The sequence below is a fragment of the Tenrec ecaudatus genome, chromosome 1 (assembly GCF_050624435.1).
Source record: "Tenrec ecaudatus isolate mTenEca1 chromosome 1, mTenEca1.hap1, whole genome shotgun sequence".
NCBI lineage: Eukaryota > Metazoa > Chordata > Mammalia > Afrosoricida > Tenrecidae > Tenrec > Tenrec ecaudatus.
This window is the reverse complement of record NC_134530.1, coordinates 8,319,856-8,335,478: the sequence shown is the minus strand read 5'-3', so window position 1 is coordinate 8,335,478 and position 15,623 is coordinate 8,319,856. Positions and strand designations below refer to the sequence as shown.

Sequence of the window (15,623 nt, the reverse complement as noted above, 5' to 3'; positions counted from 1 at the left end):
ATCTTCCTGCCCCAGGTACATCTGCTCCCATTTCTTCAGACCCTTTTCACACATGGACAACCATCCCTTCTGTTGTATATATGAGATCATCAGATTTTGAGACAATATGACTGGATTCTCGGTTCTGTGACCTAGAACAGTGTAATCAAGTCTGTGGTAAATTCTCTGCAAAGTCAAGCAGAAGTGGGATGGTTGTAGTGAAGTTGCTCTGAAATGCCATTGACTCAGTAATCCTATGCAAACTGAATGGAATGCTACCCTGTCTCCACCTTCTTCAGAATTGTTCCTATGCCTGAGCTCAGGGTTGCATCTGCTGTGTCTACCTATTTCACTTAGGGCCTTCGTGGTTTTCCCTCCCTTTCCACTATCATTGTCCCATCATATGCAACACAAGCATGATGCTCATCCCCAGGAATTGTTCTCTCTTGGCACAAGTCCAAAGTATGTAAGAGGAAACCTTGAATTATTTGCCTCTCAGGACCACTCTGGCCATTTTTCTTCCAAAAAAGACTGGCTAAACCATTACACAGTCCATGGTATTTTCAATATTCTTCTCTAGCACTGCAATTCAAATGCATCTTGGTCTTTGGTCTTCTTCATTTACCTTTCAAAGGCGTATCAGGCAATTGACTATATCATGGGTTGTGTCTGGTGCACCGTAGTGCACTTGTAATATATCCTTGCTCTTTAATACTCGAGTTCTTTGCAGAAAATTTATCCAATGCAACGTGTCTTTTCATCCCTTGACTGTTGCTTCCATGAGCATTGAGAATGGATCAAAGCCAGACCAAAAAAATTTTAAAAATACTTTTATTGGCAGCTCTTATATCTCTTATCACAATCCATACATTCATGCTGAGTGTCAAGAACATTTACACATATGCGGCCATCCTCATTTTCAAAGCATTGTCTTCCCAATTGAGTCTCTGATATCAGCTCCTCATTTCTTCTACCACAGTCCCTTGCCCACCACCCCTCATGAGCCCTTTATAAGTTATAGATTATTATTTCCATATCATACATTGTCCTCTGTCGCCCCTCACCCAATTTGTGGCTATTTGTGAACGGATTGTTATAAAGTATTTGCTGTAGGGAAACATATTTTTTCTTGCTGGCTGTAGATTCTTCATTGTCCTCTGATGCTTTTAATTTGAGTTGATCATACACTTTATAGGCCACAGATCCTGAGAGCTATCAGCATCCTGCCATCTGAACTGCTGACCTTTGATTCTACAGCCATCAGTCAGACCTGCCAACCATGACGATTCACTTTTACACTCCCTATGCTATGAGTCTCTTGCTTTATCTACCTGCTTCTTGGTTTCTCAGTCTATGAAACTGTGTGAGTCAGGAGAATCCTTGAGTTTATTATTTGACTCAGGGACTTGAATCAGACTGGACTTCCCCTTTTCTACTATAGTCTGCATCATATTCTGCATATATATTTCTCTTTTTGTTAAAGATGGTTCTCTTAAGAATAGTGATTTTATAAATATAAGCTACTCTATAGCAAATGCACCCTACAATGTCAATTCAAAATACGTAGTTTATAATGAAGCAAAGGGAAAATACTGGAAGCAAGGCAAGAATGAAAGGAAATAGAGTTTAATAATGAGTTATGTACAATCTTGCAATAATGGAGATGTATGAATTGATGCATGGTTTGACAAAAAGGCTGAATAATTGCAGGTGGATATGTAGGTGCATACTAGTGAATATATATAGTTTGACAAGGGATATTTGATTTGAGAATTTAACTTTGCTGTAAGGGCTGAATGTGGTGAAACACAAGAGGTAAAGTCATGAAAAAATTTTAGACAGAACCAAAGAACTTGGAGGAAGTATCCATGGGCCTCATAATTCATGAGCACAGTCATAGAGTCACCTAAATTATTTGACCTCTTTTTCAAAGAAAATGTGCTACATTGTACTTTGATAAAAGGGAACTTGGGTCTTAAAAGCTTGTTAGTACCCATCTAAGAAGCAATTTTTGGTTCATCCACATTGTAGGAAAGATAAATGATGAGAATCCATGAAGTGTGGAAACCATTAGTCTAATGGACCATCGGAGCATCAGTCTCTACAAATCTGAGACCAGCAGACTTCAATGGTTCCCTCATGGCATAGTGGTTAAGTTTTCATCTACTAACAGCAAAGCCAGTGTTTTGAAACTATGAACCACAACCCTTGAGCAAGATAGGGCTTTCTACTTCTGAAAGGTTTACAGATTGGAAAACTCATAAGGAAAAGTCTATCCCATCCTATACGGTTGCTGTGAGTTAACATTGACTCAATGGCAGAGAGAGAGAATATCTGTTGCTCTTATAATGATAGATAATATTAGAATGTGAATAAAGTGGGAGAGAATTCTGAACAAAAATCTGATTTATATAAAATTATAAGTTACTGGTGAGACAGTGACTGATGGGACCCTCAAGACTGATGGATGCTTTAGTGACCTGTTTGGTCTGGAAATGACGTCACCACCCTCCCTTGATATTCAGTCAAACAGAGGGGCTGTAAATAGAAGAATAACTTTAGAAAATCCCACCTTAGAATAGTCAAGTAGTTGAGACCAAAAGATAACATTCTGTGACAGTCAAATTTCAGTAGGGTTGGGAAGCCGAGAAACACAATCAGAAGCACAAGGTAGAAGCGACATCAGTAATGCTATATTATAATTGTAATCAATAGCTTGAAACAAAATGTGTTTTTAATGGGAAACTGTAAACCTGCCCTGTTAACCTTCACTGAATTCATGGTAAAGCATGTATAAGGCTGATTTTATAGAGGGCACTTTGAATGTTGATATTGTTTTTGCATATTTATATCTAGCATTTTCTAAGATAGTGTTTGTGGTCAAAGTGAACTGAGTGTGTCCCTCCCACCATCATCAGTACTAACCAGACCATTAAGATATGCAGACATTCCTTCACTTGTACTACCAGACCTGTGCTTTTTGATTCCCACAGCCACCGAAATGCCTTGGATTGATGACAGTACTTCTTTGTGGTTGTCAGAAAAGTGATTGTCCCTGTATGCCAGATTTGTTTTACTCCCATCCTGTTTTACCCTCCAGAAAATAAATGCCACGACATAATAAAATGGTCTTCCTTATAAATACACTTTACAATGTTTTACATGAGATTCCTAACCGTGTGACAACCTTCTAAGACAAAAGCAATTAAATAGTTCTATTCCACCTTGCTGTAGACCCACCAGAAATGAGATTAGAACTGAAAAATAAGGTGAATATGGAGAAAAGTAACAGCCCATTATACATTTTGATGAAAAATGAGTGAGGAAAAAACCAAAGCAAATAATAGTCACCAAAAATATCAACACTACCTTTTCTAGATAATAATTATTGATTTGGTGTGATTATTACAGACAGAGAAGCCTGTTGAAAGGTACTACAATAACAGTAAACCAATACATTTCTGGTTGAAAAGGGTAAAAATAGGACAGCAAGAATTAATAAGCCTTACAGATTCAGATAAGTTATGGGGCAGTAAAATTCTCGTACAATGATAGACATTGTATTAAGTGTGGGCAATGGTTACAGTAGTTTGCTCCCCAACAGACATTATACTTGGTCAGTATGAATCTCTTTTGATCTGGTTTTTAATATTTTCAGATTTTATTTTTTTTCATATTCTGTATGATCTCGATTACATATTGTTGTTGTCGGTATTCTTGTCTCTGTTATGTTTGTTAAAAATTTGCTTTGGGTACACGAAATCCAGGTTGTGCAGATCTACAGAACAAATTATTTGCATAAGCATCCTGAGGAGGATGACAGGGGAGGAGAGGTGTATTGAGGAGCTGATAGCTAAGAGTGCACTAAGGATGACAATATTTACAAAATGATGGTGGAGTGATTGCATTACCTTGCTTTATATGACTGAACTATTGAATGGTATGATGTCAGAATTATACCCTAATAAAATGATCTGAAAAATAAAATGAAGCTCCCTTGGAAATTATTTTCCCCAAAGCTTAACTTAGAAACGGGTACATGATCGCATTGTTCATGAGATGGGAGATGTTTTCCATGTGAATCTGTGGAAAGATTTATTAACAATTGGGACTCAGTTACTAATCGGTCCAGGAACATGGAGTCAGTTTCATATCTCTGATTATTACATCTGTATATGACACCTGTGGCAATCTGACTGAGACCATGGGGAGATAAATCCTAGAATGAAGCACTTTCTGGAAATATGAACCAAGTCCTATTGTCTTCTTCCCTGGTATTTTCCATCTCTGGGTACTTTTAATAAAAGAGTCATCTATTCATGGGGCATTCAGAGTCAGGATTTCTATTTTCTTTATCGAGTAATGCCTACCTTGCCGATAAGGCTTCTTTATCTTACAACCATATCAAGTCACAGCAATAATCTAATCAGTAAAATATATACAATATGAAATTGAATATCATAAATGCTAATAATAGTAGAAGCACCTGCAGTTTACCAATGATACTCTTGATTCCCATGAATCTGGGGAATGGGAGAATTCTTGTTGCTCAGTAGCACCAAATCTGGGGTACAATTCATATAAGTCTAAAAATATTGCCCCAAAGCATTACTCCAAAAATCCCTGCTGTAGGATTTGTCTCTGTGGAATCTGACTGGCAATGTTGAGGTTCCAAAGTAGAAATCATTTGTCAGGTAGCAGAGAAGTAAACAAAGAGAATAGCCAAGTTTAAACCGCAAGTTGAATTGCCTTGAAGCGGAATGCAATCTCTCCATTGTAGAACACAGTGATGTGAGGAATAGTCAGGTGTCTGGTCTTGTGCACTCTTTAACTCTGAAGCAATCTAGAAATCCAAATGTGAGCTAACAATGGAATCACTGCAAAGCAGGTATGCCTCAGATTATGTTTTTCAAGGCTCTTTTCATGTCCCTGTTCCTCAGGCTATAGATGAAGGGATTCATCATGGGAGTGACGATGGTGTACATGATGGAAGCTACTACAGTCTCTCTAGAGGAGCATGTGAATGTAGAACTAATGTACGCAACAAAACCTGTCCCATAGAACAAGGAAACGACAGAAAGGTGAGATCCGCAGGTAGAAAAAGCTTTATACTTCCTACCTGCTGATGGCATTTTCAAAACAGAGGAGACAATTTTTGTATAAGAGAAAAGTATTCCACAGAAAGGAACAGCACCCAGTATACTGACTGCAGTATATAAGACGATGTTATTGATGAGTGTGTCAGAGCAGGCCACCTTGATGACTTGAACCACTTCACAGAAGAAGTAAGGGATTTCCAAGTTTGTGCAGAAGGACAAATGCAACAACATCAGACTGTGGAGCAGTGCATTCGCCAAGCTATTCAGCCAGGAAAACAGCACCAGTAAGCAACAAAGATGTGGGTTCATAATAGTTGTGTACCTCAGTGGGTGGCAAATGGCCACATATCGGTCATAGGCCATTATTGAAAGGAGATTACTTTCCCCAGTAGCAAAAAACAGGACACAGCAGGCCTGAGCAAGGCATCCAGCAAAAGTGATGCTCTGGTTCTGTGCTTGGAGGTTCACCAGCATCTTTGGGATGGTGGTTGTGCTGAAGCAGATGTCAGTAAAGGAGAGATTGGCAAGAAAGAAGTACATGGGTGTGTGGAGGTGAGGGTCAGAGCTGACAGCCAAAATGATGAGCAGGTTTCCCAGGACAGTGACCAGGTATATTGACTGAAACAGGCTAAAGAGGGTGGGCAACATTTCCAGATCTTCTGTCAGTGCCAGGAGAAGAAATTCTGAAACATTTGTTTGGTTTCTGGATTTCATGTTGATGATATGTCTCATTGAAAATATGAAGTCACAAAGCAATTACATATGTTATGCCTAGAACATAGTACCAACAGCAAAGAGAGAACACATCTGAGGTAAAGGAAAGATAGGAATTTCAGAGAAATATAGAGGAGCAATTCTTTGTAGACATATTACTGGATTGTTTTTTTTAAAAGTCTGAAGCTGCTACAGCCCAGTGTAAACGCTTCTTTAAGCAGAGATGAGGAGGTGTTCGACTTTCCCAGTCTCCAATTACATTCTCTGTGCTCTTAAGGCCATGAAACATTTGCCTAAAGAGAATCATACAGAACCGATGAGTTGTCTTAGGCTCCAGCTTTCTCCAGTGATGAATGCCAGACAGCAGAGCAAATAAAAATTTGTCCAAGGATCAGGGATATGAACATCCAGTGAAATGATCATTTTGATCTTTCCCTGTCCCCAGAATGGAAGCAAATATCCAACACTTTTACAGCAGTCTCAACGAGAGAAAGCAGATCTCTGTTTAGGAGGAAATGAGTTTTTCTTTGAAACATAATGTAAAATGAATGGATAATGTAGACACGAGTTCCCAGTTTTATTACAAAAATGTGGGGAACTGTGTCAAAACTTGGACGATAGGCATTTGTGGCAGGCGTGTTTCAAATCATTTCAAACACACACTCTCTTCACAGATTCTTATAGACAAAATTGTGGTGAAATGTCTGTCCTTATTCCCAAATAGTACTAGGAAATTAGAGTACCTGGTTGGCATCACTGAGGAATAAGCCTTGACATCTTGTCTGGTTCTAGAAGATTTACCCTGAGCAAATGTTGAGGAACTGAGTGAGGCACCGGGGTCATGGGCATGAGGACCAGCTTTTCAAGCCTCAGGGGTACTGCTTCTCTATTGGGAGAGGACTGTTGATTGAGGGGGTCACAGGAACACCAACTGATGTATCATATCTCTTGGGGATAAATATCCAGAGCTCCTCATTAATCCAACACTTTAATACTGCTTCTATGACAGTGCAAATCCTTAAAGGAAAGACTTCAAAATGTGAAATTAGTAATCACTGATTTCCCGATCCTGTAAAGCCAGCTGCATACCATTTACCTGTTTTTGCCTGTTTCTCGTCACCTACATGTTATGTACCTTCTATATGTGAACACATTATGTCTAATTTCATTTTAGTCTTTCATTTTAAAAGTACACCTGAAGGCAACTCTATCTTCCCAAGAATTCTAGGAAGCCTGTTTCTTACTTTAGGTGCAAAAATATCGTTTCTGTATAGGAATGTACATGTAGTCAAATGGAAACATAGTTATTCCTCTCTAAGATTTTGGAATATCCCTTAAAGTTTAATATTCGTTTTTCTACATTGGACATATTCCAAGCTATTCTTTGCAATCAATTCTGAAGCTGATAATTGAATTTACAAGTGTCACTCTCTTCTATGGATCCCATGTCAGACTCCCCAATCTCTTCCTAACAGGTTTCATTGCAAACATTTTCTATTTATGACTTTATTCACATGAGGGTGTGAGGATAATATTTTGACTCTTCTTTCCAGTGGACTTGAGAGGATATAGGGCCATTGTTAGGTGTTAGCATGCAGGTTTACCCGTACTCTCACTAGATTTTGGTATATATTAGCTATTATTTAACAGGCAAAGATGACTCTCTCATTTAGTTTTCACTTATACTCCTTTTACCTTTAATGGGTTAATTTCTTTCATGTGTTCCTCTATATTATCTTCTCTATTTCTGTATACATGTTTTAATCTACCCTTTTCTATGTATATATTACTTTTAAACCACCGTGACACAAGATTGCATGATTATCCCACTTTTTGCCTGCTTACCTGGATTCACTTCAAAAACCTGAAATAACAGATTAATTAGAATGATATATAGCTTGTCTAAAGTACTACAGAAACACCTGAAGCATAATAACACAAGCTATGATTTGTAGGTACAATTTTAAAAAGAAAAAATGTAATCATAAAATGGTGCACATAAGAGCTGCAAGATTTAGAAAAGCCTCCAAGAGAGACATAATCCTAATTTCTAGCTGCTTGATGGCTTGATACATGGTGCTCCCAATAGCACCATTCAGGGGAATCAGGAAATGGAAATCTGGATCAGAGGAGTGCTGATTAGTGAAAGTAATGGGAAACTGTTGATAAGACAGAGTGAGAATGGAATTTCAACAACAACAAGAAGGCGGAGGGTGAAATTTTGACATTCAAATAAAATATATACATTATAATTACAAAATCATTATATTGGGGGCTCATACAACTCTTTTTTAAATCATTTGGGGGCTTGTACAACTCTTACCACAATCCATACATATATCCATTGTGTCAAGCACATATGTACATTTGCTGCCATCATCATTCTCAAAATATTCACCTTCTACTTGAGGCCTAAAAATTGGCTCCTCTTTTTCCCCCTCCCTCTCCACTCCCCTCTCCCTCATGAACCTTTCATAATTCATACATTATTATTCTTATTTTGTCTTATGTTACACTTTCCGATGCCTCCCCATGCCCTTGTCACTGCTTTCCATCCCTAGGGAGGAGGCTATACATCGATTGTTTTAACTGGTTACCACCTTTGCATCCTACATTCCCTCCACCTTCCAGGCATCGCCACCCTCAACACTGGTAATAGAAGGGTCATCTGTCCTGGAATCCCTGTGTTTCTAGTTGCTATCTGTACCAATGAACATCCTTTGGTATAGCCAGATTTGTAAGGTAGAATTGGGATCATGATTGTGGGGTGAGGAAGCATTTAAGAACTAGAGGAAAATTATATATTTCATCTTTGCTACCCTGCACCCTGACTCGCTCATCTCCTCCACACAAATCTTCAGTAAGTGGGGTCCAGTTAGTTACTGATGGATTTTGAGTCTCAACTCTGCACTTACCCACATTTACAATGATATGTTTTTTTGTTCTTTGATTCCTGATCCCTACGACAGCTCATGTTTACACATGCTGGTGTGCTTCTTCCATGAGGGCTTTGTTGATACTCATCTAGATGACTGCTTGTTTATCTTCACGTCTTAAAGACCCCACATGCTATATAGTTTGATAGCCAGGCACCATCAGCTTTTTCACCGTATTTGCTTAGAGAGACATTTGTCTGCAGTGATTGTACCACGAAAGTGGACACGTACTGATATGATCTTTTGGTCTTTGATGTCTGATAACTGGTCCCTTCCACACCTTGTGGTCCCACTGGCTGGTGTGTTTCTTCCATGTGGGCTTTGATGCATCTCAGCTAGTTGGCGCTTGTTTGTCTTCAAGCCATTAAAACTCCAGATGCCATATATTTTGATAGCCTGGCACCATTAGCTTTCTTTACCATATTTGCTATGCTCATATTTTTCTTCACCAGTCGTGCTGGGAAGGTGTGCATTATGGAATGCCAAGTTATTCAACATGTTCTTGCATTGAGTAAGTACTTGAGTGGAGGCCCAATGTCCATCTTCTGCCTCCATACTAAACATATATATAATCACATAGATCTGTTTCACCCCCTCCTATATAAATATATTGACATATGTACATGCCAATATTTAGACCTCTATTAATACCCTTTGTCATCTAGTTCTTTCATCTAATTCCCTGTACTTTCCTCTTGTCCCACTATCATACTCAGCCTTCATTTGGGTTTCAATAATTTCTCACGGTTATATTGCCCTTGCTGAATCCCTACCAGGCCTCTCACACCCTCCTTGACACTGATTTTGGATCACTGGTTGCTCCCCTGTCTCTACGTTGGCCAGCACCACCTCCTTACCCCAGCCTTCCCCTCTCCGGTGTCACCCAGAAACATTGTTCCCTTTGTTTTCTCCTCAAGACTATTCATCCAGACTATCTTATCTAGATGGATCTGTAGAGATACTAATATGCACCAAAAATCAAACCATAGCTAAATGGGTGACGAATGAGAACACAACGCTGACAACAAAAAAACGAAAACCAAAGACACATAAAAGAATAAATTAATAAAAAGAAATATATTCTTAAATGAAAGACAAGTCTGTAATAAATCAAGGTCTAATTGTTGACCTCTAGGCGTGTCCATCAGTCAGATCCGATGGGGTGCCATTCTGGCCCCAGAGTCTGTCCTTTGTACTCCCTCGGGGGCTCCCTGCTCTGTTCCTTTTTTTGCTTTGCAGAACACCTTTAGTTGTTTGCCTCATTGTCTCTGGGTCAGTCACGGCCAGTCCTGACACTGAGTCCCCAGTTGTGTCTCCCTTAAGGCCCTGGGCTAGCAAGTGATAGTGTGTCTCATAGTGTTATCAGCCATATTGTTCACTCTGTGCATTGACTGTTCAGAGAGGGGATATCGTCTTCTTGGCCTGGTGGGACAGGATGTGCTCCACTCTCTCTTCCTCTCCGTTCATTTGCTAATGTGTGCTCTGATCAGACATGCCCCTCTCACTTGGCTGGAGCTTCAGTGATGTCCGCTACAGTAGTCTTCTGTGGAGATGGGAAGTTGTCCACTTCGCTGGTATGACGGCTGAGCTCTCATGCCTCTCTTTGGCTCTCCACTCCTTGTTGGCAGACTGCATTCATGTGGCACTGACTTTAAGTCTTGTCCCTCTTTCCCTGTGGAGTCAAAAATAATATCCTTCCCTTGGGTGAGTAAGTGCCCTATTACACCGCCACATATGGTTTTTTCTCTCCCCATACCTCCCTCTCCACCCTTCACTTTTATAATTGGCTACCATATGTACCCATGGATTTATTCTGCCCCCGGCCATACTACCTGGACCTCACCCCTGGAGTGTTTGTATATGGTAGCTATTTCGCTGTGCCCCTTTTGCCTTTAATTTTCTGTTCTTTCTTTTTTGTTACATATATGTAAACTTACCTTAGCAGACTCCTGTTTTACTTGTCCTTTTGTGTGTGTCCTCTTCACTTAGCATAATTTCCTCCAGTTCTTCCCATGTGGCAATATGCTTCATATGCCCATCACAGCTTCTTAGCGACGCATAGTACTCCATTGTATGTATGCACCACAGTTTTTAAATCCATTTGTCTGTGGATTGAAAGTTGGGTTGTTTCCAGCTCATTGAGATTGTGAACTATGCCGCAATGAATATTGGATCACAGGTGTCTGATCATGGTTTGTTTCATGCCTCTTCTGGGTAAATGCCCAGTAGGGAGATTGCTGGGTCATATGGTAACTCAATTTCCATCAGTTTTAGAAATCGCCAAATCTATTTCAATAGCGGATGTACATTCCTACTGGTCTGCCAGCAGTGGATGAGGGTTCGTATCTCATCATAGGCCCTCCAACATTGTTGCTTTCTGATTTTTTGAATGGGGCTATCTTTGAGGCTATTAGGTGGTATCTCATAGTTATTTTGATTTGCATTTCATTTATGGTTAATGCTCTGGAACATTTTCTCATAGGTTTATTGGCAATTCGAATTTCCGACTCTGAAAATTCTGTTCAGGTTGTTTGCCCACCTCTTTAGTGGGCAATTAGTTTTTCTCTTATTGTAAGCTTGCAAAGTATTGAAGATTTAATAATAAGGCCTTTTCTGATGTGTCACTGCTGAAGATGTTTTCCCAGTCAGTGGGCTCTCTTATTACTCTATGGGGGAATTCTTTCAATGTACAAAACTGTCTTATCTTCAGTATATCCCACGTGTCTATTTGTGACTCCTCTCTATTTGCATATTTCCCTATTTCTGATAGTTTATGTATTCCCTGTGCCAAGGTTCGCAGATTTTCTCAGTTCCCTCATTCATGACCCGAATTGTTTGGAGTTTTAGCTCAAGGTCTATGATCCACCTTGAGTTTATTCTTCATTTTTTCTGCAGGTAGGTATCCATTTTTCAGCACCATATTTTGAAGATGGCATCTGCTTCCCATTTAATAATGTGTGGGCCTTCATGAAAGATCAGTTGCAAGTATGCTGATATTTTTATTTTTGGGAATTCAGCTCTTTTCCATTGGTCTGAATATCTGTAGTTATACCAGTACCACACTGTTCTGACTATTGTGACCATATAGTACGTGCTACCGTCAGGTAGAGCAAACCGTCCCACTTTGTCCTTCTTCTTGAGGCGTTCTCTGCTAATTCTGGGCTTCTTCCTATACATATGAAATTAATAATCTGTTTTTGCAATTATTTGAAGGATGGTGATATTCATATCGGGATAGCATTGAACTTACATAGTGCCTTGGAAAGAACTGACATATTTACTATATTGAGTCTGCCAATCCATGAACATAGGATATTCTTCCATTTGTTGAAGTCACATGTGATTTCATGTGGTAGTGTTTTATAATTTTCCTCATACAAATCTTTCATATTTTTTTTAGTCAGGTATATCCCTAGGTATTTCAATTTGTGCTTAGCTATGGTAAAGGGTACTACCTTTGCAATCATCTGTTCTGTGATTTTGTCTGATGTGTAGAGCAGTCCAATAGACTTCTGTATGTTGATTTTGTATCCTCCATGCTGCCATGTTCCTCTATTGCTTCTAAGACTCCACTTGAGGAGTTTAAGGGATATTCAAAATGTAGAATTTTATCGCCTGTGAATAATGATCATTTCGCCTCTTCCTTTCCCAGATGAATATCTTTAATATATTTCCTCTGTCTTATGTTGTTAGCTGCGTCGTCCAGTCCGATGTTAAATATGAGTGGGGACAAGACGCATCCTTGTCTGGTCCCCTTTTCCAGTGGAATTGTTTTCATCTTTTCTCCGTTAACTACCACGCTGGCTGTTGGTATGGCTTATATAATACTGAGGAATTTTCATTAATTCATATCTTCATGGGTGTCTTACACAGGAATACATGTTGGATGTTGTCTAGTGCTTTTTCTGCATCTATCGATATTATTATGTCGTTCTTTTCGTTTTTCATGCCAAAGTGGTGAATAATGCTGATGGTCTTCGTATGTTGAAACATCCCTACATCCCTGGTATGAATCCCACTTGAACGTGGTGAATTATTTTTTGAATATGCTTTTGTGTTTTATTGGGCAGTATTTTGTTAAGGATTTTTGCATCAATATCCATTAGGGATATTGGTCTGTAGTTCTCAAATCCTGTGGTATTTTTTCCTGCTATATTAATGAGAGTTAAACTAGCTTCATAGAATGAATTTGAGAGTTTTCTGTCTTTTTCTATGTTCTGCAAGAGTTTGTAAAGGATTGGTGTCAGTTCTTCCCTGAATGCTTGGTAGAATTCTCCTGTGAAGCCATCTGGCCCAGGGGGTTATTTGTTGGTAATCCCTTGATTTCCTTGTCTGTTTCTTCCTTTCCAATAGGTCTGTTGAGCTTCTTGACAACCATCTGGGATAGTCTAGGGAGGGATTATGTTTCCAAATATTTGTCCATGTCTTCCAAATTGCTGACCTCTTTAGAGTATAAAGTTTCATAGAACTGTGTAATTATCCTTTTGATTTCATTAAGGTCCGTTTTAATGCCCCCTGTTTCATCCCTCATCCTAGCCGATGGTGTTGGTTCCTTCCTTCCTTTGGTTAGGTTTGCCAGCAGTCTATCAATTTTGTTAATTCTTTCCAAAAACCAACTTTTAGTGGCATTAATTTTTCCCATAGTTTTCTTGTTTTCCCTCTCCTGTATCTCATCTGATTTTTATTGAATCTATCCTCTTGCTTTTCGTAGGGTTGTTCTTTTCACTCTGCTCTAATTGGTGTAAATTTTGTGTCAGCATGTCATCCATGAGTCACTCTTCTTTTTCAATGTGTGTATTTATTGCTATCAGCCTTCTTCTGAAAAATGCCTTTGCTGTATCCCACAGATTTTGGTATGTCGTTTGTTCTTTCTCATTGGTTTCTAGAAGCTTCAAGATTTCATCACCGACTGCCTCAATATGCACTCCTTTTTTAATAGAAAATTGTTCCTCCTCCAATTGTTTATCCTTGTTTTCTTCACTGTCCTTCTGTTAATGTCTAGCATTAAGGCACAGTGATAGGAGAGAAATGCATACATAATCTCTATGTGCTTGAGTTTAATCACGTTTGACCAGTTTCCAGCATGTGGTATATTTTCAAATATGTTCCATGGTGGCTTCAAAAGAATGTGAATTTATTTGGCATGTAGGTGTAAGGCTCTGAAAATATCAATCAATTCAAGTCATCCAATTGTGCTATTTAGATCTGTAGCCTCCTTTTAAAATTTCTTTCCCCATGATCAGTTTTTTTCAGAGAGCGGTGTATTAAAGCCACCAACTATAATTGTTGAGCCTGTGATCTCTTTTTCATCTTTTAGTGTGTTTGATTTACTAATTTTGAGGGGCTCTCAGTAGGTGCATATATGTTTACTATGCTCACTGGTTCTTAGTATACTGTTCCTTTGAGCTTTATATAGTGCCCCTCCTTGTCCCTTGTTATGGACTGTAACTTGAAGTTAATTTGGTGAGCTATTAATATCATAACCCCTGCTTTTTTTACATTGCCATTTGCTTGATATAGTTTTCTCCATCCTTTAATTCTCAACCAGCGTTTGTCTGTAAGCTTAAAATGAGTCTCTTGGAGGTAGCAAATTAATGGGTATATTTTCTGATCCAGGCTGTTAGTCTCTGCCTTTTAATTCCCGAGTTCAGGCCATTGATATTCAGTTTTGCTATATCCATCTGTGGACTCTGTGATGTCATCTTATACTTTTTGTGTTGGATATTTTCCTATCTACCTATCTTATCCACTTGTGTTATGTGTTTTGTTTATGACTACGTTCTACCCACTATTGAGCTGATGCGATTCTGCAGGATATTTCCTCTTTGTCTCCTTATGGTTGGCGTTCTTCTATGTGATTGCCTCTTATTAGTTGATCTTCTGCCCATAATGGATCAGCAAGGACCTTTTGGAGGGCAGGGTTTCTTTTTATGTATTCTTTGAGGTTGTCCTTGTCTGGGATGACTTACTTCTCCATCTATCTTAATAGATAATTTTACTGTGTAAAATATTCTTGGATTTGCTTTTGTTCCCCTTCAATGTTTGGAATATGTTACTCCATTCCCTCCTCTTCTTCATCATTTTCGCTGATAGGTCTGAACATACTCTTATAGGGGTACATTTATACGTGACTATTTGCTCTTACCTAGCTATGTTTCTGATCTTCTCCGTGTCCTCATAATTGGATAATTTGACAATTATGTGTGTTGGTGACATTTTCATGTGATCCAATCTGGCTTGTGTACCTTCATTCTCTTGAAATTGTTGTCAGATTTTCATTTTTTAAGTCGGGAAAATTTTCCTCTAAGAAATAAATTGCTATTTTTACGTTGACTTATTTGTTGTGTCTTGTCTCATAGTCCAATTATTCTAATATTGTTTCTTTTCATAATATCACACATGGCTCTCAAGTTTTCTTGTTTCTTTGATTATGTTATTTGACTGCTTTACTAGTTTGCTTAGGTATGCTTGGTTATACTCTAGGTCACTGGTGTGATTCTCTGCCTCCTCAAGACTGTTGGCAATGTCTATCAATTTGTCACTGGATTTTGCTATTTCATCCCTTAACACTTGTATTTGCTTTTGGTGTGTTGTCTTTATCTCCTCTAACATTTCATCTTTTTTTCTGCATTGTTTTCCTCATATAGTTTATGACTCCAAAAATATTCTGAACTTTTCTTGGTGGCAGGTCAATATCTCCTTGTTCTATGCCCATTGTTAGGTTCATGATTTTTCCGGCATTTCCCTCTGTTTCTCCTGCTTTTTTGTTGAAGTTGTTAGAAAACTGGTTGTTGTTTACATGTTGTTTTAAGCCATCTTCCTGAATCAAAGAGCCCTGGGCTCTTCTTGGGGGATTCGTATGAGTCTTCTACAAACTACGTGCTGGTAGCTGTAC

At 38.8% G+C, this 15,623-nt stretch overlaps 1 protein-coding gene across 1 annotated transcript; it reads right to left on the bottom strand.

Moving 5' to 3' along the window:
- Positions 1-4,874: 4,874 nt before the first annotated feature.
- On the bottom strand, positions 4,875-5,792 carry LOC142431000 (olfactory receptor 7G2-like). Its single transcript, XM_075536044.1, has one exon. It carries the CDS (start codon positions 5,790-5,792, stop codon positions 4,875-4,877), a length of 918 nt encoding a protein of 305 aa, XP_075392159.1.
- Between the last annotated feature and the right edge of the window lie 9,831 nt (positions 5,793-15,623).

Bases quoted from the DNA above. Each gene is read 5' to 3' on its own strand.
- LOC142431000 (XM_075536044.1), bottom strand. From the start codon at position 5,792: ATGAAATCCAGAAACCAAACAAATGTTTCAGAATTTCTTCTCCTGGCA.